The following is a 25,726-nucleotide window of genomic DNA, read 5'->3' on the forward strand; positions in this document are numbered from 1 at the left end:
CTTGAAAATGCCTTTGCCCTGTGCGATTTAGCGCAGGGCAAAGGAGAGCATAGGAGCATGAACTCCTCCGATGCTCAAGACAGGGGGGCTGCCTGGGTGAAAATGGAGGTATGTCAACCCGGACAACCCCTTTAAGGGCAGCCCATTGAATGGCCGCTGCTAGGCCTGCCGGGCAGTTGTAGTCACCAATGATATCATTGAAGGAAAAAAGTAACTGTACATAGGAGGCTTAGATTCTTCCTTATGCAGAAGTTACAAAATAGACATAAGAATTTTTGAAAATCTATTATAATTATTTACTTGTGGACCCAATGACACAGATCCTAAATGTTCAGGGGCATTTGAAATACAGCTTAACATTTAATTTACCTATAAATAACCTTGGTAAAAGGTCAAAATTGGGCCACAACTTGACCCCTATTAGGCTACTTTCACACTAGCGTTTGTCGGTCCGCTCGTGAGCTCCGTTTGAAGGGGCTCACGAGCGGACCCGAACGCTTCCGTCCAGCCCTGATGCAGTCTGAATGGATGCGGATCCGCTCAGACTGCATCAGTCTGGCGGCGTTCAGCCTCCGCTCGCCTCCACACGGACAGGCGGACAGCTGAACGCTGCTTGCAGCGTTCGGGTGTCCGCCTGGCCGTGCGGAGGCGTGCGGATCCGTCCAGATTTACAATGTAAGTCAATGGGGACGGATCCGTTTGAAGATGCCACAATATGGCTCAATCTTCAAGCGGATCCGTCCCCCATTGACTTTACATTGAAAGTCTGGACGGATCCGTCCGAGGCTATTTTCACACTTAGCTTTTATATGCCAATATAATGCAGACGGATCCGTTCTGAACGCTAGTGTGAAAGTAGCCTTAAATATTGAGAGGATAATATATATTCCATAAATAGATATTGAGGCCTGACATGAATCTGTGTAATTATCAGTCGAGGCGTCTGTACAGATTTACAACCTCTCTTTGAGGTGGGAGATGAAATGAGATGTACCTGCTGGACATAAGGAAGACCGAGATTTATTGCCTTTATGCAGCTCATGCCTGGTAATGTCTCGGTGAAGGAAGCGCTGCCTTTCTGCTTTCTTACTACCCTGAGGATTCTACGAAAACAACATTCACCGCTGCCTATTCAGAAGAATAGAGAAATTGACCGGGGGGGGGAATATTTAAGAACCAACATTTCAAAAGCAAATTTTAGATTTTATTATGAGGCTCCAGAGTGGAGACCACAAGACTCTCCAAATGAAGAACGGCAAATGCCGAGATGTTTGTATGACTTTTTATTTCAAGTAGATTTTGAAGCAAGTGATGACTTCAGGGTATATATTATCCGGTATATAATTCAGCTGCTAGATGACAGAATGACCTGCAGAGCTGAGCCTGGGTCACCACAGAACAATGTGAGGGTTCTCACAAATAATAAGCGAAACAAGTCTAAATGAATAAAAATGAATCCACATTCAAAAATGAGTCCTAACCTTGACCGTAAAGCATGTTCTATTTTTTTTACGGCGCCGCGGAACGGACATATGGATGTGGACAGCACACGAGGTGCTGTCCACATCTTTTGCGACCTCATTAAAGTGTAAGGGTCCACATCTGACCAGCAAAAAATGCAGATCGGATGCAAACAAAAACCACATTCATCAGCCCTTATACTAACCTTCCCTTAGGATCCATTTCTGTTTTAGAATGGTGTCACACATAGGATTTCTGAAGAGTTTTCAAGGACTTTTGCAGTTTTTTGTGCAATTTTTGCTGGAGTTTTTTTACTGCATTTTTAGAAAAAATTAAATAAAAGTAAGCTGGCTTACCTTTAGACCGGTGCTGGGTACTCCAAAGTTATGTAGAGGCCCCAGCGCAGGGGCATAAGTATCATGCATCAGGCTCAGATGGAGTGTGATACCACACTTACAGTATTTTTTTTCCGGGGTGAAGGGAAAGAGTATGTTTTTTTCAGCTTATTTAAAATAAATCAATATTCTTACAACCATTTTCTTGGGGTGGCATTTTTTTTTCACATTTTGTTTGCATACAGATGTCTATGTGATAACACCAGAAAAAAAAACGCCACATTCAGAGCATGCTGTGATTTGAAAAAAACAGAAAAACAACCAAGGAACCAAAAACACTGCTACAAAAACACAGCACTTGTATGGTACTTAACAATCTGGTTCCAGTTTTTGGGCAAAATAAAGTTGAAAAAGTGTTGAAATGCATTCTTTTTTTTAAGGCATTTTTACCTATATAGAAAGAGGTGGAGAAACACCTTAAAAAAATTCTACTTCACTACTTCAATATGCTGCATAAAAAAAAAATCCAAATTGAAAAGAAAACCACCTCTAGCAAAATAGCACTTGTGTGTTCTTTGTTTCAAAATTCTCATTCAGCTAACATCTTTGTATCAGAAATAAAAACACACTGCTTTGTGCACACAGCAGCAGGGAGCTGACTATGGCAGCCAGGGCTTCAGTAGTGTACTGGCTGCCATGGTAACCGATCGGAGCCCCAGGATTACACTGCTGGGGCTCTGATCAGAAGCTGCCACTGCACCACCAATGAGGAGGAGAGAGGGGACCCTGTGGCCACTGACACCAATGACTAATACTGGGGGATTTGGGTGGGGGGGGGGCATACTGCGCCACCAATCTTTTTAATACTTGGGTTGGGGGGGCGCACTGCGCCACCAATGTATTTAATACTGGGGTTGGGGGAGGTGCACTGAGCCACCAATTAATTCAAATACAGTAGGCGGGTGCTGGCTGCAGAATCATATAGCCGCACCCGACTTCTATGAGAGGTAGCTGCGATCCGCGGCAGTTAAGCCCTCAGGTGCGGCAGGGGTTAACTGACGTGGATCGCAGCGACCACTCATAGAAGTCGGGTGAGGCTATATGATTCTGCAGCCAGCTCCCGCCTCCTGTTGAACTTGAATGAATGAGTGAGTTAACATTATTGGTGGCGCAGTGGCCACAGCCCCTCCTCTCACCTCTCATAGGTGGCAGCGGCAGCAGCGGCACAGGGGGGAGGAAGACACTGGTTCCTTCTCCCCTGTGCTGCTGAGGGAACATGGTCGATCCCTAGTTAATACAGCAGGATAGGTCATCAGTATCTGTTCGAAGAGGGACCAAATACCGGCACCATGGCAGATTTGAAGAGGGTGCAGCCTCTTCCTAGGCCGGCGACATTCATCAGTCACATGGTATAGGCGCAGCCTAAGTAAATGGGGCAGAGCTACAATACCAAGCACAGCCGCTATCCAATGGATGGCACTGTGCTTGGTAAGCAGTTGGTCAGCGCAGTGCGGGGTGTCGGACCCCTACCGATCGGGTATTGATAACCTATCTCGAGGATACCTCATCAGTATTAAACACCCAGAAAACCCCTTTAACAAGAGTATAATAGATCCTTGTGATGCCGTTAGATTGTGTTATTAGCAGTGCCAAAATTTGTAAAAAGGGCGCTAGAATGCACGAATCAAGTGGTTTCATGAAAAATCCAGGACAAATTTCTGTAAATGTTCGCGAACGGGCGAACCGGGTGAACCGCCATTGACTTCAATAGGCAGGCAAATTTTAAAACCCACAGGGACTCTTTCTAGCCACAGTAGTGATGGAAAAGTTGTTTCAAGGGGACTAACACCTGGATTGTGGCATGCCGGAGGGGGATCCATGGCAAAACTCCCATGGAAAATTACATAGTTGACGCAGAGTTGGATTTTAATCCATAAAGGGCATAAATCACCTAACAATCCTAAATTTTTTTGAACAACGTGGTTTAAAACATCCAGTGTGTGTATACGATCAGGTATGATGTTGTATTGATCAGGTAATGTAAGGGTTACGCCCACTTCACAGACATTGACAGACCAAACTCCCCTTTTAATACACCGCAAGCAACCGCAAACAGTCCATTTGCCCAACCGCAAACGTCTCATTTGCACAAGGTTGGATACCAAGCTAGCCATATCCCGTTGATGTCATTGAAGGTTTCTTCCTCCACCCAGCCACGTACAACACCAAGGGTCCCTGAAAGGTGAATTGAATTGATTTTTTGAAGATGGTTAAAAAAACGCTGGCTCCCTCCCCTTTGTTTGAATCCACGCCACAGTCACTGCGTCTGCGCCGTGCAATTTACTGTCACACCCGATATGAGTGGTATTTTCTGTAGTACTATTCTCATCAGTTTAATCCCTGTTACGTCCCATATCAGGGATTGCCTTTTGTGAAAAAATTTTTAGGCCGGGTACCTTCGACTGCCTTCACAGTGACAGACCAAACTCTGATACACCAAACTGAATTGATTTTAGGAACCGGGAGATGGAAAAAGCAGCTTGGTCGGTTCTTTTACTTCCCAAGTTGGGGCACTGCGCGTGCACGGAGCAATGTGCTGTGACACCCTATATGAGTGGTGTCTTAACTAGTACTATTCCTATCAGTTTAATCCCTGTTATGTCACCTATCCGGGGACGTGTGTCGAATTGATTAATCATTGTCGAATAAACGACATTCTGAAATAATTTTGTTCTGAGCTCTGTACTTGCTTTGTATTGGAATTAATGGGGATTTTTAAAATTGTCTGCATTATTTCTAATAAACTATTAAGAGACTTTATTATGATTTTTTTTATTTTATGTATTAAAAACCCACCAATACAACTTAAAAAAAAGAAAAATAATGTTTTTTCTATGAAAAATTATCCAGCCGATCGCATTTAGTCTGATCATAATGAAGCAACGGCCTTATCTGGGGTGTGGCAACATTGCCAACACACTCATAGAGGTGATGATCGCTTCATTGTGATACGCAAGCCCCTTCACCACAACAATGTACCGATCACAAAGGGGAATTGACACATGTATGTGCCTTTTTTTTTGTTTTGTTTTTGCAGCCACAGTGCAGCACTAGAGGCCAGAAAAATTAGGCATGTGCACATGCCTGAAAAACTAGGTATTGTTGCAGCCGCAGAAAGGTGACTAAAACATTGCGGCTTGAACCCTAGTTGGTGGCGGAGAATTCACGAAAGTCATTCGGTATGCAGACATTAAATGCAGCAGCATGGGGACCATTTTGAGGCCAAGGCATGTCATCAGGCCTTTTGTTAGTCAAACGTATCCCCCACTGTTCGGGATCCATGTCTCATTCATCTTAATGAAGAAGAGGTAATCACTTTTTTGACCGAGGCGACTTCTTTTGTCAGTGACAATGCCTCCTGCTGCACTGAAGGTCTTTTCTGACAGGACACTTGAAGCGGGGCAGGCCAGAAGTTCTATCGCAAACTGGGATAGTTCAGGCCATAGGTCAAGCCTGCACACCCAGTAGTCAAGGGGTTCATCGCTCCTCAGAGTGTCGATATCTGCAGTTAAGGCGAGGTACCTGTCGGTCGAGTCGTTCTCTAAGGCTGGATCCCGAAGGGCTGTGGCGATGTGTAGGACTGAAAAAGCTCTGCATGTCCTCCATCAACAACACATCTGTAAAGCGTCCTGTCCTTGCCGCCATGGTCGTGGTAGGAGGAGGATTACTTTCACCTCTTCCCCAGTTAGATTCCCATTGTGCTGTGACATCCCCCTTATAAGCGGTGTAAAGCATATTTTTTAGTTTTGTTTTGAACTGCTGCATCCTTTCTGACTTTCGGTAATTTGGTAACATTTTCGCCACTTTCTGCTTATACCGGGGGTCTAGTAGCGTGGCCACCCAGTACAGGTCGTTCTCCTTCATCCTTTTTATACGAGGGTCCCTCAACAGACATGACAGCATGAAAGACCCCATTTGCACAAGGTTGGATGCCGAGCTACTCATTTCCCGTTCCTCGTCCTCACTGATGTCATTGACGGTCTGTTCTTCCCCCCAGCCGCGTACAACACCACGGGTCGCAGATAAGTGACAACAACGAGCACCCTTGGATGCCTGCTGTGGTTGGTCTTCCTCCTCCTCAAAGCAACATTCCTCCTCTGACTCCTCTTCCTCATACTCCTCTTCCAGCGTTGCCGCAGGTCCGGCAAGCGATGATGACAAGGCTGTTTATGGTGGTGATGGTGACCACAACTCTTCCTCTTCCTCTTCACGCTCATTTACAGCCTGATCCAGCACTCTTCGCAGGGCACGCTCCAGGAAGAAAACAAATGGGATGAGGTCGCTGATGGTGCCTTCGGTGTGACTGATTAGGTTTTTCATCTCCTCAAAAGGACGCATGAGCCTACAGGCATTGCGCATGAGCGTCCAGTAACGTGGCAGAAAAATTCCCAGCTCCGCAGAGGCTGTCCTAGCACCCCAGTCATACAAATACTCGTTGATGGCTTTTTCTTGTTGGAGCAGGCGGTCGAACATTAGGAGTGTTGAATTCCAACATGTCGGGCTGTCGCAACTCACTGGCATGTTGTTTCAGCGCTGAATGTCTGCAAAGTGCGCCATGGCCGTGTAGGAACGCCTGAAATGGCCACACACCTTCCTGGCCTGCTTAAGGACGTCCTGTAAGCCTGGGTACTTAGACACAAAGCGTTGTACGATAAGATTCAACACATGTGCCATGCACGACACATGTGACAACTTGCTCAAATTCAATGCCGCCAACAAATTGCTTCCATTGTCACACACCACTTTGTCGATCTCCAGTTAGTGCGGGGTCAGCCACTGATCCACCTGTGTGTTCAGGGCGGACAGGAGTGCTGGTCCGGTGTGGCTCTCTGCTTTCAGGCAAGTCAACCCCAAGACAGCGTGACACTGTCGTATCCGGGATGTGGAATAGCCCCTGGGGAGCTGGGGGGATTCAGTTGATGTGCAGCCAGACGCCGCAGCAGAAGAGGACTCAGCCGAGGAGGTTATGGAAGAGGATGGAGTAGGAGGAGTAGAGGAGGTGGCAGTAGGCCTGCCTGCAAGTCGTGGCGGTGTCACCAACTCCGCTGCAGAGCCACGCATTCCATGCTTGGCAGCCGTCAGCAGGTTGACCCAATGCGCAGTGTAGGTGATATACCTGCCCTGACCGTGCTTTGCAGACCAGGTATCAGTGGTCAGATGGACCCTTGCCCCAACACTGTATGCCAGAGATGCCATGACTTCCTTTTCAATCACTGAGTAGAGGTTTGGGATTGCCTTTTTTGAAAAAAAAAATTGTCCGGGTACCTTCCACTGTGGTGTCCCAATAATTTTTTTTTGAAGGCCTTAGACTCCACCAGCTGGTATGGTAAAAGCTGGCAGGCTAAGAGTTCCATCAAGCCAGCTGTCAGACGCCGGGCAAGGGGGTGACATTGGCTTCTTATGCTCAAACATTTCCTTTACAGACACCTGACTGTGGGCAGATGAGATGGAACTGCTGAAGGTGAGAGGCGGAGTGGCGGGTGGTTGAGAGGGAACAAGGAGGACAGCAGTGGTTGATGTGGCTGAAGATGCTGGACCAGGAGGAGGATGGTGGCTTTGAGCTTGTGTGCTGCTTCTACTCGTCATCATGTGTTGATCCCATAGGTGTTTGTGATGTGCGATCATGTGCCTTCGCAAAGCAGTTGTACCTAGGTGGGTGTTGGATTTCCCACGACTCAGTTTCTTTTGGCACAGGTTGCAAATGGCATCGCTGTTGTCAGAGGCAGACACACACAAAAAATGCCACACTGCTGAGCTTTGCAATGACGGCATTCTGGTGGTGGCAACAGCATGCGTTGATTGGCCTGCTGTCTGGCTGACCCCGGGTGCCGATACATGCTGTCTGACTGTGCAACTAGCTCCTTGCGACGACGTCCCCCTGCTTCCAACTCGTCTCCTCCTTCTCTCTGTCTTCCCTTCTGAACTTTACCCCTCTTCTTCTTCTCTTCGAGCAGGCACCCACGTGGCATCCACGGACACATCGTCATCATCAACCACTTCACTTGTATCTGACACCTCAGCAAAGGAAGCAGCAGCGGGTACAACATCATCATCACACTGTACCTCCATGTGTGTAATGCTGCCTGACTGAGACATATCCCTGTTATCTACATCCTCTGGCAATAATGGTTGCGCATCACTAATTTCATCCAACTGATGTGTAAATAAGCGGCTGTGGTGGCTGTGGTGGTAGTGGTGGTGGTGGCGGCGGGCGGGAGAGTGGTAACTTGAGAGCAGGTGACCAAAGTTGAGCTGGAGGAGGATGGTGCGTCAAGATTCTTAGCGGAAGCTGTTGAAGATTGGGTGTCCTGTGTAAGCCAGTCAACTATTTTCTCCGAATTTTTTGGGTTCAGGGTACGTGGCCTCTGAACACTGGGCATTATTCCAGGGCCAGTGGAAATCAAAGCACCACGACGGCCCCTGCGGGGTGGCCTGCCTCTGCCTGTCATTTTTTTTTAGATAAGTGGTACTATGCGTGCAAGGTACTGTGCCACCCTATATAAGTGGTGGGCAGTGGGCACAGTACAGTCTGTGTGGGCCTGACACACATGGGCTTGCAACTGTGATTATATCACAGAAAAATATTAAATAATTTTTTTTTAATTTGCAAGGTATTTGAGTGAGTGACACCCTGTAACGGTATGAGTGGAGGCCTAGCCACTAGCCAGTGGCCACAATACAGTCTGTGTGGGCCTGACACACACGGGCTTGCAAATGTGATTATATCACAGAAAAATGTTAAATAGAATTTTTTTTATCTGCAAGGTATTTGAGTGAGTGACATCCTGTAATGGTATGAGTGGAAGCCTAGCCACTAGCCAGTGGCCACAATACAGTCTGTGTGGGCCTGACACACACGGGCTTGCAAATGTGATTATATCACAGAAAAATCTTAAATAGAATTTTTTTTTATCTGCAAGGTATTTTCTGTCACACCCTGTATGAATGGTGTGCACACAGTGCTGTCTGTGACTGAGCCTGCAGCCTCTCACACACGGGCAGCCAGGCAACTGCAATATATATATATATATATATATATATTAAAAAAAGCACACTGATGTACCAACCCTGAAAAGGGCTTTTTGGGGTGCTGTCAGGGCGCTGTCCTTACAGCAGATGAGTCTGTGGACACAGAACCCTGCCCTAGCTAACGCTTTCCATATTGAATCAGCAGCAGCAGTACTGTCCCTCCTCTCACTGAGAAAGCAGCTTCCGAATGAATCTAAAATGGATGCGGTCCAGGAGGTGGGAGGGTCTGGGAGGGAGGGTCTGCTGCTGATTGGCTGGAATGTGTCTGCTGACTATGAGGTACAGGGTCAAAGTTTACTCAATGATGATGTATAGGGGGCAGACCGAACATCGCATATGTTCGCCCACCGCGGCGAACGCGAACAAGCTATGTTCGCCGGGAACTGTTCGCCGGCGAATAGTTCGGGACATCACTATACACAATACATCAACAACAAACATACGAGTCTTGTGCCTACACAAATGTACAATTATATAGTGTACGCACAACTACTCAGAACTCAGCAAGGGCAATATGATTAAACTCATCTGCATATTATATATATCATTATAATGCAGAAAACCATGGTTGTGACCATAACTCACGGTTACTTGATACCAGTCACTAGGTGCCAGGCAGTCTTCAGGGGTAGCAACCAACAGATGGGGTGGAGAAGATGTTATATCCCTACGGTGACCCTACAGCTATCCCTGCCTAAAAGCGGAGCACCAGCCCCGAAAGGGGCGACCCCACTTATCGGTGGCTAAACCCTTAAAAACAAGCCCTGGATATCCCTGCTGAAATCTTCCCCAGGTGGCGGTATCCATGTGGTACATCAGGGGAAAGAACTTGCAGCAAACAGGAGATGAGCAAATGCTGCCAGTTACTATAACCAGATGGTCTGATGGTAGATACAAAATATATGTGGGCCCCAGGATAAAAAGAGCGTACCTCCATTAAGAATGGTGCCTCTTTTAAGGCTCAAGACATTGCGGGCATCTGACGTCACTTTACCCCACTTCCGGTCACATGATACACACATGGCATTAAAAATAAGTAAAAAGAAATCATAATAGGAACAAACTAAATACAATCATGCCCCCAAGTATTACAATCGATACCTTCGCTCTGCATTACTTATGAATAGCAAAGAGCACTTGGCCATGGGTAATCCGGTGTGAGGACCAGTGGAACGCCAGAAAGTTGAAACGCACGTGCGTTTCACAAGCCGGAAGTTCCTTGCTGAATAAGCAAAAGAAGCCCTGTCTCGGAGCACACATTGCGCATGACTCGTCAACACGTTAGAGCACGATAGGATATAACTAGAATTGTGCTCTACGTATAAGGTACCCCTCTGAGCCATATACGGTGCTACAGTTAGGGGAACAAATCAACAGACAACCAATATAAAACCTGGGCAGTATTTTTAACAAAGAATAAATACTATATAAGCCCAGGGTGTCGTTTAGATAGTTGTGTACGGAAGCAAGCCATTCTTGGCCATGATAGGTATGCTGGGTTCCGAGCCCATACACTTGCTTGGGTCCCATTTTTTCTGCAAAAATCAAATATGAATAACACAGAACAAAAAACCAGCAGAATAGCTACAGGAAGCAAGAGAAGCAGATCTGTTCATTTAGACCCAGAGGACTTCGACAGGATATCCTCTTTGAATAAACCTATCTCGCATATCTCCTGCTTGAGACCGAAATGATTCATTGGATGAACAGTTTTTCCGAGTTCTCAAGTATTGTCCCTTGGGGATGCCTCTTTTTCAGCTCAAGGGATGGTGACTATCCCACCGTAACAGGCTATTAGTAAATGTTGGTTTTTAGAAATCCGGATATCAAGAAACGCAATACTCTGTTGTTCTATCTTGTATGTAAATCTAAGGCCAATGGTGTTGATATTTAGGCATTAAACAAAGCTTTTAAATAGTCACCATCCCACAAAATCAGAATGTCGTTTATGTAGCGACCCCAAAAGACAACATGAAACGTGAATTTGTCAAGGTCATCCACAAAACCATGGTATCCTCCAACTAGCCCAGGAGCAAGTTGGCATAACTGGGGGCCCAGGGGATCCCCATTGCCGTGCCCCTGAGCTGGTGGTAGTATCGGGACTCAAACAAAAAATATTCATAAGCACAAACTGTAAAATGGTAAGAACAAAGAGGTTATGTGCCTGGAAATGAATGCCCCTAGTTTTGAGGAACTGTTCCATAGCCTGAAGGCCATTCTCATGCGGGATGCTGGTATAGAGTGCCTCCACATCTATGGAGGCTAAATAAAACTTATCGTCTGCCATAATGTTATACATTTGTTGCATCAGGTCCATCGTGTCCCTTAGATACGAGGGAAGGGAGACCACAAAGGGATGGAGGATCTTGTCTATATAGATGCTGGCATTCTGAGTGATGGAATCGATGCCTGACACAATGGGACGGCTTTTTAGGGGAAAGAGACCCTTATGGATCTTAGGTAGTGCGTAAAAAGTGGGAACCTGGGGATGCTTAGGTTCATCACAAGAGATAATTTTGTCTTCAAAAGCCTGAAGCAGAGTGGACTCAAGTGTAATTAGAGAGTTAGGGGTGGGGTTTTGTCCAAGACCTTATAAAAGGTTTTGTCACCAAGAAGGTTGAGGCACATCTTACAGTATACTAGATGGTCCATTAAGATTATATTTCCTCTTTTATCAGAAGGTTTGAAGACCAAAGTAGGATCATTTTCCAAAGACTTTAGTGCCATCATTTCATTCTTATCAAGGTTATTGACACCACTAGAGTTCTATTCAGGGATTTTCTCAATCTTTTCAACAACCAACTTCGTGAATATATCCAAGGCAGGATTATCCTGAGGGGGAGGCATCTTAGTACTTTTTTTTTCAAAGAGGTAAAGGGTCCAAAGCCCAAAGGACCTTCATTATCAAATAAGAGGGAATTTAAGGAACGTACCCCTTCCAAATTCTCGGTGGTAATCCCTAATTTAACACACAACTCTTTATCATAATATTGATAACATTATGGCAGACGATAAGTTTTTCTTAGTCTCCATAGATGTTGAAGCACTCTTTACCAGCATCCCGCATGAGAGTGGCCTTCAGGCTGTGGAACATTTCCTCAAATCTAGGGGTATTCATTTCCAGGAACATAACCTCTTTGTTCTTACCATTTTACGGTTTGTGCTTATGAATAATTTTTGTTTGAGTCCCAATACTACCACCAGCTCAGGGGCACGGCAATGGGGAGCCCCTGTGCCCCCAGTTATGCCAACTTGCTCCTGGGCTAGTGGGAGGATACCATGGTTTTTGTGGATGACCTTGACAAATTCACGTTTCATGTTGTCTTTTGGGGTCGCTACATAAACGACATTCTGATTTTGTGGGATGGTGACATTGAACTGTTTAAAAGCTTTGTTTAATGCCTAAATATCAACACCATTGGCCTTAGATTTACAAACAAGATAGAATGACAGAGTATTGCATTTCTTGATATCCGGATTTCTAAGACCAGTGGTGAACTACATACCACTACTTACCAAAAACCAACATCTACTAATAGCCTGTTACGGTGGGATAGTCACCATACCTTGAGCCAAAAAAGAGGCATCCCCAAGGGACAATACTTGAGAACTTGAAGAAACTGTTCATCCAATGAATCATTTTGGACACAAGCAGGAGATATGCAAGATAGGTTTATTCAAAGAGGATATCCCGTCGAAGTCCTCAGGGTGGCGTTCAATCATTCTCTTCATAGAGACAGGCAATCCTTGGTTACTCCACAGACAGACCCCCGTCGTCACTAATAATACTATGAGAATTGTTGGCACTTATGACGCCCAGAATCAAAAAGTTCAGGGTATTCTAAGACGATACTGGGGCATTTTACTATCAGACCCAGACCTGGGGGACTGTATTTCTCCTAGACCACTTATCACTTATAGGAGGGGTAGGTCTCTCAGGGACCGACTAGTACATTACAGTCATTACAAAGCACCCTCTCAGACGGACATGTGGCTTAGTAGAAAACCCTGTGGAACTTTTAAATGTGGACAGGACTATATTTGTTGTCAATTCAATGATAATAACTGGTCTGGGGTATACGTTCCACCTATCGAAAATGTTATCACTGTTCACGAACCTCAAACTGCCCTCGACTAAAAACCCGCCCTTGAGTGGTATTTGCAGTGAGAAATGGGATGAGGAAGCTAAAGCTGTTTTTTCTGAAGCAGATTTACCTCCTATAAATCGCACCTTGAGTATCACTGGCTCTTTCAAATTACTCACCAAAACTTACAAAGATCAAGTCAGAGGGTGGTGGGAAATTCAAACCCTTGAAACTTATATCCAACATCAAATAGTCCCTAGGGGCATGCGTATCCCCTTTCTCCCATCTAATAGAATTCAGTCCTCAGAGTTCCAAAAAAAATGGGAAAAAGAGGCTGTTGAAAGTTCACTTAGGCTGATGGCATTGTTGCTGGAGGAGGAAAAGGCCCTGCACATTAAGAATACAACATTATTGCAGGAGCAAATTGCGGCTGTTAACAAATTCTCCAGTAACTCCGAATTCACCCGTAAGGAGGGCTTTCTACAGCAGACTGTGGAACGATTCACAGCCCAGCTCAAAGAGCGCAAACACTCTCAATTTTTGAGGGACAAAGCGGATTTTAAAGAAGGGCGCATTCTTGAGTTTGCGACTAGAACCGCTAGGACCCTCGAGGTTGAGACAGAACCGTCATCCTCAGAGGGTGAAACTGAATTAGAGGGTACTTCCTACCAGAACAGTCAATACCCCATTTTCCAGCCTTCTAATAAAGGACCTAGAGGGAGAGGGGGTAGAGGTAGGAGCCCCCGATCACGTGTTTTTGTTTTAGGGAACCAAACTACAAGATCGTACAGCCTGAGAAACAGAAAAAAACAATAGCACACCATCACAGGATGGGGGCAATTGGGTTTCAGACTGGGGACTCTACAGCGAAAGGCGAGTCAAGGGATAAATTACAAATTATCAACCTATCTGATAGGTCCCTTACGGAGGTAGAGTTGGAACTACTCAGTAAGGGCCTATCATTTGTTCCCACTTGTTCCTTTAGCTCCTTTGAGTGGTTTAAAGATTTGACCCTATTCGTAAGGAGACTTAAATGGAAAAAATTATTTGCGACACATAATCAACAACGATGCAATGATTTGGGAATTGATATCCATGACCTGCCAGACATTCAACTATTGATATCCCTTATGGAAGAAGGGGAGAGGGATCCTGGAGAGGGTCCATTCACAGACCTCAAACTGCCCTCGACTAAAAACCCGCCCTTGAGTGATGGTACACCCCCTGACATCTTCTTAAAGGTCGTGACTGACCAACTGAGAATGCTGGACACGTCCAGAGGGATTGAATCCAATCTCCATAAGAGAGAGATTGATGCATTACTCTCTCTGGAACGTGACAACTCCCTTGTCATTAAACCATCGGACAAGGGAGGGAATATTGTCGTAATGAACTGTGAACAGTACAAGATCATGTGTCTTAGCATTCTTAATGACGACTCATGTTATCGAGTGCTGGAGACGAATCCAATTGAAACATTCAGGAGGAAATTGAAGAATCTTTTGGACATAGCACATGATCATGACCTGATTAGTCGGACTGAGTTAGATTTTTTGTTCCCCAAACATCCCCAGATCCCTTGCTTTGATGGGTTACCCAAGGTGCACAAGGGACTTGTACCACTAAAGGGACGCCCTATCGTCTCGGGGACTGGGAGCTTGACGCATCCGATCAGTACATACGTGGATAGGATTTTACGACCGTTTGCGGTGGCCCTATCCTCGTATGTACGTGATTCTATGGATGTGATCAAGAAATTGGAGGGGATTCATCTTGGTGAGAACGTTATGCTGGCCAGTTTGGATGTTGAGGCCCTTTACAGCTCCATACCTCATGACAGGGGGTGTGAAGTTGTGGCCTCATTTCTAAAACAACGTGGCATCCATTGCTGGCAGCATAACGAATTTGTTCTTGAACTGATGAAGTTCATTCTCGAACACAACTTCTTTATTTTTGATCACCGTATGTACCACCAGCTCAGAGGAGTGGCGATGGGGAGCCCATGTGCCCCCACTTTCGCTAATCTCTATCTGGGCTGGTGGGAACGGGAAGTTGTGTTCGTTGACAGTAATCAGAGATGGGCTGACCACATAAATTTGTGGCTACGCTTCATCGATGACGTGTTGATTTTGTGGTCAGGAAGTGTTGAGGATTTTAATCAGTTTGTCACAGATCTGAACAAAAACACGATGGGACTATTCTTCACATCTGAGATCCAGGAATCTCAAATTACCTTCCTTGATCTGACCATCTTCAGGGACAGTGATGGCAATGTTGGTACACGACTGTTTCGCAAAGAGACTGCTACCAATAGTCTCCTTAGGTGGGACAGTTGCCATCCGTTGCCCCTGAAGAGGGGAATTCCGAAAGGGCAATACCTTCGGGTAAGGCGCAACTGTTCGAGCATGTCAGACTTCAGAACGGCATCTAGTGAGTTACAGACCAGGTTTAGGAGCAGGGGGTACCCGCAACATGTGCTAGCTAAGGCCTACCATCACTCGCTGGCCCAAAATCGGGATACCCTCCTTACTCCTAAGGTCAGGATCATTGGAAACAGAACAGATGCGCATTGTAGCCACGTATGATGAAGCACACAACACAGTTAGATAGCTGTTGAAGACCTACTGGGGTATTCTAAAATCAGACCCTGATATTGGACATATGGTAGGCGAAACACCTCTGATTACGTACAGACGTGGACGCAATCTGAGAGACCGTTTGGTCCACAGCTTCTTTCAGGCCCCCACAACATCCACTTGGTTAAGCACCAACCTTAAAGGGACCTTCCGATGTGGAGGGTGCGTGGCATGTCCTGCTATTCAGCTAGGTGCTACATTCACTTGTAGTGTCACTGGGCGGAGATTACCATTAGATCATTTGTCAACTGTAAGACTAGAGGGTTGGTATACCTGGCCACCTGTATTTGTGGAAAACAGTATGTGGGTAAAACCACTAGGGAATTCCGCAGAAGAGTAGCAGAACATCTAAATGACATCCGCAAAGGGGCTGATACCCCTATTGCTAGACACATATCCACTTTACATGATGGTGATGCGGATGTGATTAAATTTCAGGCTGTCGAGGTGGTGAGAAGATCGCCAAGAGGAGGCGACTTTGATAGGCGACTACTACAAAAAGAGACACAGTGGATCTACCGCTTGTATGCACTCCAACCTCAGGGATTGAATGAGTATAACTCCTTTGCTTGCTTTCTCTAAATTTTACCATATGGAGTGCAACGGGTGGAGTATTAAGGTTGATTATTTATCATTCTCCCCGATCCCTGTGTTTCAATAGTATGGACCAGATGACATCTGTTGTCAATTGGCCATCAGAATTCTGATCCCCCTGGCTTTCTGCTAGGGACATGAAGGGGTGTACTTATCAGTTGTGGCTTGTGTATGCCACTTTATACCAGACACCCTATTCCTTGCAGTTACTAAGGGGCCATTACTAACATTCGCCTAGCCGCCATAAATACCATCTGTTATGTGATATGTCGCAGGGGCTCCTCTTTTTGATCCTGCCGCGTTATCCTAATTGTAATTGAAAATTGTCCTCAGCACACTGTACCCCATACCATCTTATACCCCTTATCCCGATTATTGTTATACCTTGCTGCCGCTCTATGTATAGTCGCCGTTTGTATCATCTCTATTCTTAGCATATGAATGTTGACATTCATCTGGGCTCGTCTTACAGAGGGGGCGGGTTAATGGGGGTCTGGATGGATGATGCGGCGGTGCCGCGCCTCCTGTTTCCTCATTGGCCGCCCTAGAGGCGTGACTCAGAGATAGGGGAGGAGGACTCTCCTTATATATCGTGCGTCCGAGCGGCCGCGTACGGCCACTCCGTGCTGACAGCTGCAGCCTCTGTTACGGAGGTTTAGCAGCTTAGTCTGTTTGTCCCATACCCACATACTTATGCTCCTGACGAGCCACATAGTGGCGAAACGCGTCGAGCGTTGAGTGGGGACGAACGTATGCTTGCCACATGTGACTTCTATTGCGCCCACACTGCAGTTGAGGTCTGTGGGTTCGCAGCCCTCTGCAGTTGATGAGCAATTGCAATCAAGCCTGTCTGCTCCATCCAGCTTAGATCAGTGCCCCTTGATTCGTGCCTGCAGGGCCGACACTCAGACATCTGATTCATCATTGAACGGATGGTTTCTATTGAGGTCGGCTTCTGTGGGCAGATGTCTATCAATGGATTAGCCAATTAATTTTAGTCTAGGGCACTATCAGCTGGCAATGGTACAGAGCACTTTGTCCGCAACACGGTGCATACTTCAGGTTGATTGGATCCAATACGACCGCATGGCCTAACCATTCAGCCTCTAGTAACGCACTAGTAGCGGACCTTCTAGTGACCCCATCCACATTGGAGTGTTACCGCTAACTGCGGCCTCATGCGTCATCTTACACTGACTCATTGTTGTTGGTTAGGTTGTGTCCTAGAATTTTATATAGATGTAATCCCCCTCCCCTTTCCCTTTTTTGTGAATTAATAAAGTATTAGTTTTAGCAGTATTTATAGCGTTCCGAACAACAGTGATATATTTGTTGTCCCCTGATTTGGAAATCCACAAGCTTCCAGAGTCTCTCCACTAGTAAAACCTATCTTATGAGAGACTTTGCAAACTGTAGAACTCAAGGTGTTATATACTTATGTACCTGCCCATGTTCAGTGAGTTATGTTGGTAAAACTAAAAGACAACTACGCCGGAGGGTGGGGGACCACATTGGTGACATAAAAAATCTGAGAGACAAACCGATAGCGGGACATGTTTTGGAATAGCATTCTGTCTTGCGATTTCAGGTGATTGAGGTGGTGTGTAAATCGCCAAGAGGTGGGGACTGGGACAAAAGGATTCTGTGTAAGGAGGTCCAGTGGATTCACTGTCTTAAAACTGTGAGTCCTCTGGGTCTCAATGAACAGATCTGCTTCTCTTGCTTCCTGTAGCTATTCTGCAGTTTTTTTGTTCTGTGTTATTCATATTTGATTTTTGTAGAAAAAATGGTACCCAAGCAAGTGTATGGGCTCGGAACCCAGTATACCTATCATGGCCAAGAATGGCTTGCTTCCGTACACAACTATCTGAAGGACACCCTTGGCTTATATAGAATATATATATAGAATATAATCTTTGTTAAAAATACTGCCCAGGTTTTATATTGGTTGTCTGTTGATTTATTCCCCTAACTGTAGCACCGTATATGGCTCAGAGGGGTACCTTATACGTAGAGCACAATTCTAGTTATATCCTATCGTGCTCTAATGTGTTGATGAGTCATGCGCAATATGCGCTCCGAGACAGGGCTTCTTTTGCTTATTCAGCAAGGAACTTTTGCCTTGTGGAACGCACGTGCTTTTCACCTTTCTGGCGTTCCACCAGTGCGTTCCACTGGTCCTCACACCGGATTACCCATGGCCAAGTGCTCTTTGCTATTCATAAGTAATACAGAGCGAAGGTATTGATTGTAATACTTGAGGGCATGATTGTATTTAGTTTGTTCCTATTATAAATTCTTATTTACTTATTTTTAATACCACGTGTGTATCATGTGACCGGAAGTGGGGTAAAGTGACGTCAATGTCTTGAGCCTTAAAAGAGGCACCATTCTTAATGGAGGTGCGTTCTTTTTATCCTGGTGCCCACATATATTGTGTATCTACCATCAGACCATCTGGTTTAGTTACTGGCAGCATTTTCTCATCTCCTGTTCGCTGCAAGTTATTTTCCCCTGATGAACCACGTGGATGCCGCCACCTGGAGAAAAGCGTCGGGAACAGAAGATTTCAGCAGGGACATCCAAGGCTTTTTAGGGTTTAGCCACGGGTTTAGCCACCGATAAGTGGGGTCGCCCCTTTCGGGGCGGGTGCTCCGCTTTTAGGCAGGGATAGCTGCAGGGTCACCGTAGGGATATAACATTTTTCCCACCCAATCTGTTGGTTGCTACCCCTGAAGACTGCCTGGCACCTAGTGACTGGTATCAAGTAACCGTGAGTTATGGTCACAACCATGGTTTTCTGCATTATAATGTTATATATAATATGCAGATGAGTTTCATCATATTGCCCTTGCTGAGTTCTGAGTAATTGTGCGTACACTATATCATTATACATTTGTGTGGGCACAAGATATATTTGTTGTTGATGTATTGTGTAGACAAATGTGTTAGTTTCTGTTTGGGGTTCTGTGTATTCCGTTTTTAAATGATGTATTAAAAGGTTCAATTTTTGGAACAATTTTTTCAGTGATATATTGTTTATGTCCCCTACTGGGAGATTATTCCTAAATTCTGTGAGTTATATGTAACAGCATAATAGTACTGATGATCTCAGTGATTAAACCTATCACACAGTGCTGGCATTAAACCAAACAAAAAGGGCAACGGTGGTCCCAGCAGATGGCAAAATTAAGAACGATATTTTCTGTTTTACAAGATTATAGTCACAGTTCAATGAGTAACATGGATACCACCACCTACCTTATTTCTCTGGCTGCTACTTTTCTGCTCTTCCAGTTTGGGAGTCTAAAATATGGTAAAAAAGAATAAAAAAAATACTATTTAATTGCAAAATCATAAGATATTTAAGAAACGATTGAGTAGATAAGATTATCCTAATAGCAGAGGTATAGTAAAGGATGAGGAGGTTGCAGACACACATAGACCATGGTTAATGCGAGGGGCTAACGACCCCTCTGAAACAAAAGAAGACAGCAGTAATATAAATTGATATCTGGGGGCGTAGCTTAGCTAAGTGTGCTTGCCGTTCTGCTGATAAGCTATTTTAATGGTGCTATGTAAATTTAAATTAAGAAAATATATTTTGATGCCAGTCTAGACCTTTTTTTGGATTTTTAGTCACTGGAGACCTCTTTAGACTTGTGCATACATCAAGGAGAAACTTAAAACTGTTGGTCCATCTGGGACATTAATAGTATATTGCTAGGATATACCATCAATGTCAGATAGGAGTGCGTCCCACCTCTGAGACCCACTCCCACAAGATGTAGCAGGGTTAACACACAAACTCTTAACTCAAAATTATTAACTCATCGTGTTATCTTGATCCCGTGCCTGCACTCTGCCTTGCTTGGCCGGGGATTGCGCACTGCGATGCCCACTGTAGGCACGGCTTGGCTGGAGCATGCGCAGTAGCTATAGTGATGCCATGCCCACAGTGGGCATCGCAGTGCAAATGCCCCAGCCAAGCGAGGCAGAGCGTAGGCGCGGGATTTCGCTGGGAGAAGAAGAGAACGCAAGGGAAGAGAAAGAAGGGCAGAGGCAGAGGATGGGGCGGGGATATTAACAAAAGAGGATGATCAGCCTGGGCTACAAAGAAGTTAACGCCGCCCCTGGGCTCTTGCGAGCACTCATTTACATATGAATAAATGCCTGTTGTTGCCGCAGGTGCACCGCAGAAGAATGCCACAAAGGTACCATTTGATTCATGTAAAGTTATGCCAGAACGCTATGTAAGCGGTCTATAATGTCCAAATGTGGTGACAGACTTCCTTTAACTGCTCATCTGCATATGCATTGGAAGTATTTTTTTTCTCCAGAATAAAGCAACAAGTAGGTAAATGAAAGCCATCATTGTATTAATCTGAGCTAGCCCTAGAAGGCATTGTGCCTGGTTTAACAGTACATTTCCTGGTGACAGGTTCCCTTTAAGGTGTATTATATATCTATAATGAATGTTGACTCCAATAATAAAGCTCATACGTTAAAAAATATCCCATAATCAACAATGCGCCACATCCTACAGGGCTCTTCAGGTCAGGTAACTGAGATTATTTAGCTCCGCTATTGAACTGGGTACGAGCAGAGAAATCCACTTCTGAAGCTTTTGAACTCGGTGCATGCAGAGACACACACTTCTAAAGCTTTGAACAGGGCTCCATTCAAATAACACTCTTGAAAGTATACTTCAAACATGTCTCAAGAATGCTTCAGAAGCAAAGGCTTCAGATCCAAGATGGATATTGGCTTATAAGCAAAGCAACAATGTATTTATAGCTTTGTCTGCATCCGATTCCTGACCCATGTTTTCTCCTCTTTTTTGATTTGCGGTGGCAGTTCAGTCAGTGTCCATACATATAGGAATATTTACAGGCTACTAAACAGTTACAAATGTATTAGTTTCTTTAAATCTCCAGCAACCAACTAGAAACTAGCTTTATTCAGAACTTCATAGACCACATCATGACCATATTTGAAATTATAGTTTTCTATAGCAAATCTTGAAGCCATTGGACTCCTTCCACCATCAATTGCCAGTGCAATTACAAGATGCTGCATACAATGGGGTATGTGATCAAAATGATGACCGTAGCATGGTAAATTTGGTTCAATTTTTTACATTAATCTGGAGCATTTTGCATAGTAAATTTTTCCAATTGTCGGCACAACACAAGCAACATTTATTGGCTACTCATAGGATAGCTGTCACATGTATGATCCCTGGGGATTTGAATGACCATGAGAACAGAGGTCATAGAATCCTCTGTGTGAATGGAGTAGAAGTGCTCAAGTGTTTGGATGTCTTTCTTTAAAGGGAACCTGTCACTATAAAAATACAGTGTAATCTGCAGGCAGCATGTTCTAGGGCAGGAGGAGCTGAGCAGATTGATATATAGTTTTATGGGAAAAGAGTCAGTAAAACTTGTAATCTATTCATTCACACTCCTGGTCCTTCTGGGCTTTGAAGTCCAGGAGGAGGTCCTATCAGTGATTGACAGCTGTCTGTATACACAGTCATAGACTGAAGGCTGTCAGTCACTGATAGGACCGTCTCCTGGACTTCAAAGCCCAGATGGACCTGGAATGTGAATGAATAGCTTACAAGTTTTACTGACTCTTTTCCCATTATATCAATCTTCCCAGCTCCTCCTGCTCTATATCATGCTGCCTGCAGCTCAAACAAAGTGACAGGTTCCCTTTAAAGTAGTGATATCACAAGTTATATGTTCTAGATTTCTGTGGACCGAATGTTGATCCAGGGATTTATTCTGTTTGCCATACTGGAGCTGGGAAGGAAATTTTCCGCTAATATGGAGAAAATTATGACTACCTCATATTGAGATTTTGCCTTCTCCTGGATCAATACGGTAGGATTATAGGTTGGACTTGGAACAACCTCATCAACTATGACTAATACAGTCATTGATAATGATATGTTCTGTTAACATATGTATTAAGATATCCAGAAGGGCTGATCAGCTGGTATAAAACTTGTAAAATGGGTTAAAATAGCTTTAAAAAAAATCATGGTAATTGTATTGATTTCCAACTCCCGTTCTGATGCTTCTAGGGTCTTCTATTGGTCTATACGTTCTGGTTCCACTTGACACCGAAATGTGACTGTTCAACCAATCACTGCTTGAAGTGGCTCCCTACAATGGCTCGTAATTGGCTGAGCAATCACATTTCCTATGTCAAGGAGGACCCAGGAAATAGAGAAAGTTGTCAGACTCGGGAAGTAGTGCAATGGGAGTAGTCAGACATCTGTGAGAGGTGTATAAGTTGTATGTTTTTAAGCCATTTTGAACAACAAAATGTTACTAGCTCAACAACGCCTTAAAAGTAAGAATATTACCACAATAAGCTACTGTATAGTGAGCCGCCTATGCTATATGATATAAGTACAGCATACATACTTAGCTAATGCATAGTAAGCCAACTTTGATACTTTCTCTTCAATAAAATAAAAAAATATATATAGTAAATAATATTACAAAAATAAAAAATAATAAAGTTCACCACTGTGTTTTCTTCTCTTTAGGCGTCGCAGACTACCCTGTGAAGCGGGCTTATTCACAATCAACAGACAGTTCAAAGAAGGTGTCGGGCTGCCTCACTTGGCTGTAATTCGAAGGTCTTGATCAGGATAATATACAACCGCTCTGAGCGGTGTTATAACCACGGAGATTTAATTCTGTTTTATGCCTATTGATCTTATACCTTTGTGAGTATAATAAAAGCTATTACCATTAGAAACATTGGTGGACCTTCACTATGTGCCTGAACCTTTATATCTACAGAGGGGTGGTTTTGTGACCGAGATTATCCTCCTGTGGAACCTCGTTGTTTGGCATCACCTAAAAGCTTTTGTATCCTATCCTGATCAAGACCTTCGAATTACAGCCAAGTGAGGCAGCGTGACACCTTCTTTGAACCTTGATACATTGAAGGGATTTGGACGGAGGTAAACATCTAAAGGTAATGCCGTAACATGACACATCCATACAGTTGATATTAAGATGTTGCCAGGCCAATGTTTGTTGGGTGTTGTATTATATTAGAGTATAATGCACAATATAAATTATATTTCACGACACCTGGTCAAAATGTCTGTGAAAATCCAATTAAGACCTCTAATTTCTCAGCAAGACCCATAATCAACACAATGCTATATCCTCTGGCAATTTTTAGTGACACATGCATGGGTAATCACAAATGAGAGATTGTAATGATAAGTGACAAACACCGTGACTATAAATGGGGATGATATTACAGCCTATTAAACCTTTTCAGTAGGCTAAATGCTTTTCTTGACTGTACAGTAATTAAACGCAGTGTTACAAACAATAGCTAGGCTTTTAACGTTCATTTGGTTTGTAAAAGAAACATAGAAGAAATCTATAGGATTTCTGGGCTATATAATTTGACCAATTCACAACTTTGTTCTCCAACCCATGGCTCTTGGGCTTCCTGGATGTGGTTCCCCTGCCGTTGGTGCTCCTTGATAGTCTTGTGCACCAATGGCACCAGAGAGGTCATTGCATGAGTAGAACTTTGTGGTGGGCATAGAACTGCACCAGTGGCACTGGGGAGCTCATTGCATTAGTAGAACTTTATGGCGGGTGTAGCACTGCACCAGTGGCACTGGGTAGGTCATTGCATTAGAGGAATTTTATGGACGGCATATTGCTGCACCAGGGGGCACTGAGGAGGTCATTGCATTAGTGGAACATTATGGTGGGCATAGTACTGCACCAGTGGCACTAGAGAGGTCATTGCATTAGTGGAACTTTATGGTGGGAGTGGCACTGCACCAGTGGCGCCGGGGAGGTCATTGCATTAGTGGAACTTTATGGTGGGTGTAACACTGCACCAGTGGCACTGGGGAGGTCATTGCATTAGTGAAACTTTATGGTGGGCATAGCACTGAACCAGTGACATTAGGGAGGTCATTGCATTAGTGGAACTTATGGTGGGCATAGCACTGCACTAGTGGCGAAAGGGAGGTTATTGCATTAGTGGAACTTTATTGTAGGCATAGCACTGCACTAGTGGCACTAGGGAGGTTATTGCATTAGTGGAACTTTATTGTAGGCATAACACTGCACTAGTGGCACTAGGGAGGTAATTGCATTAGTGGAACTTTATGGTGGGCATAGCACTGCACCAGTGGCGCTGGGGAGGTCATTGCATTAGTGGAACTTTATGGTGGGCGTGGCACTGCACCAGTGGCTCTGGGTAGGTCATTGCATTAGTGGAACTTTATGGTGGGCGTGGCACTGCACCAGTGGCTCTGGGTAGGTCATTGCATTAGTGGAACTTTATGGTGGGCATAGCACTACACAAGTGGCACCAGGGAAGTCATTTTGTTAGTAGAACTTTTTGGTAGTCGAGGCACAATGCATTCCTGCTCATTTGCTTCATAAATATATCTACAATGATATGTGTCAAATGGCAGAAAAATTCTGCCATATTATGGTGCAACTTACTCCAAAATTCAGATTCAGCCACAATAGTGAATGTGGGCTAATATGTTTTCTAAAGGGTATTCCCAGAAATGATATGCCATTACCGTATGATCAGGAGCATCGAACCTCTGGAACCCCTGCCCCTTTGGCTTTTGCTCTGCACAGCAATGTTCCCATCCACTCATTGTGTTGATCTTCCCTGTATAGTGGGTTTATGAAAGCCCCAATCTACAGGGAAAATCAGTGAAACAGCAACTGTGCATAATTAGCGCTGCAGCACCTTCATTCTAAGGCTTGAGGAAGGACCCCCACCCATCCTTACAAGATGGCATATCCTTCTAATGGTGGGATAAACACCTATAAGACTTCCATCACACACACTTTTTTGTGGCAGTTTTTTCGGGACTTGGCAGTGAATTTTTTTATTTTCAAATTTCCATGCTATTTTTTTCACAATTTGCACATTAGTTCATACCAGGGATACTCATTTCAATTGGCTGATATGAGCTAATTTGCATACTTCACCCATGAAGCATTGCCTGAAAAATAGGTCTCCATACACTTTTGTGCCTCTCACTGAGGAATAGTAGACCTGCCATGCCTGCTTTTATAAAAAAAAAGTGATATGTCTTACCTGCATTTTTTCCAGCATCTCGAAAAATTCTGCTGACTGAAAAAATAAAAGTGACATATTTAGTGGAATGTACAGGACATACGTGTGACAAGACAAGAAATACGGTATTTGTCATTTTCAATGTCTGTTCTTTGTCAAATAATAGTTTGTACAATAAAATCAGGTGACGTTTTTGCCTTTAAAGGAAACTTTAAAGGAAAATGCCTGAAAAATTCTGAACTAGTGGGGGTGACTGTGATTAATAGGTGTGTATGTAGATCTCAAAGGTGCATTCTGAACACCATATTTTTCCGTGTATTTATACCAGACAACCGGCATAAATAATTACACTGATAAATGTCCTGCTTCCCTTCTATTACAAAGCTGGATGCCTGCAGCCACCACTAGTGGGACCTCAGTGCAT

At 44.4% G+C, this 25,726-nt stretch overlaps 1 protein-coding gene across 2 annotated transcripts in view; it reads right to left on the reverse strand.

Moving 5' to 3' along the window:
• Positions 1-25,355, reverse strand: part of LOC122930430 (rap1 GTPase-activating protein 2-like) — a 135,062-nt gene extending 109,707 nt beyond the window's left edge. For both annotated transcript variants that reach the window (XM_044283834.1, XM_044283833.1), the window contains exons 1-2: positions 25,324-25,355; positions 19,462-19,506 (exon numbers count right to left, since the gene is read on the reverse strand). In XM_044283834.1, coding sequence (XP_044139769.1) covers positions 19,462-19,506; positions 25,324-25,341 — 63 coding nt within the window. In that variant the 5' untranslated portion in view covers positions 25,342-25,355. The remainder of the gene's footprint in view (positions 1-19,461; positions 19,507-25,323) is intronic.
• Positions 25,356-25,726: the final 371 nt, after the last annotated feature.

This window comes from Bufo gargarizans, chromosome 3 (genome assembly GCF_014858855.1).
Source record: "Bufo gargarizans isolate SCDJY-AF-19 chromosome 3, ASM1485885v1, whole genome shotgun sequence".
Classification (NCBI taxonomy): domain Eukaryota; kingdom Metazoa; phylum Chordata; class Amphibia; order Anura; family Bufonidae; genus Bufo; species Bufo gargarizans.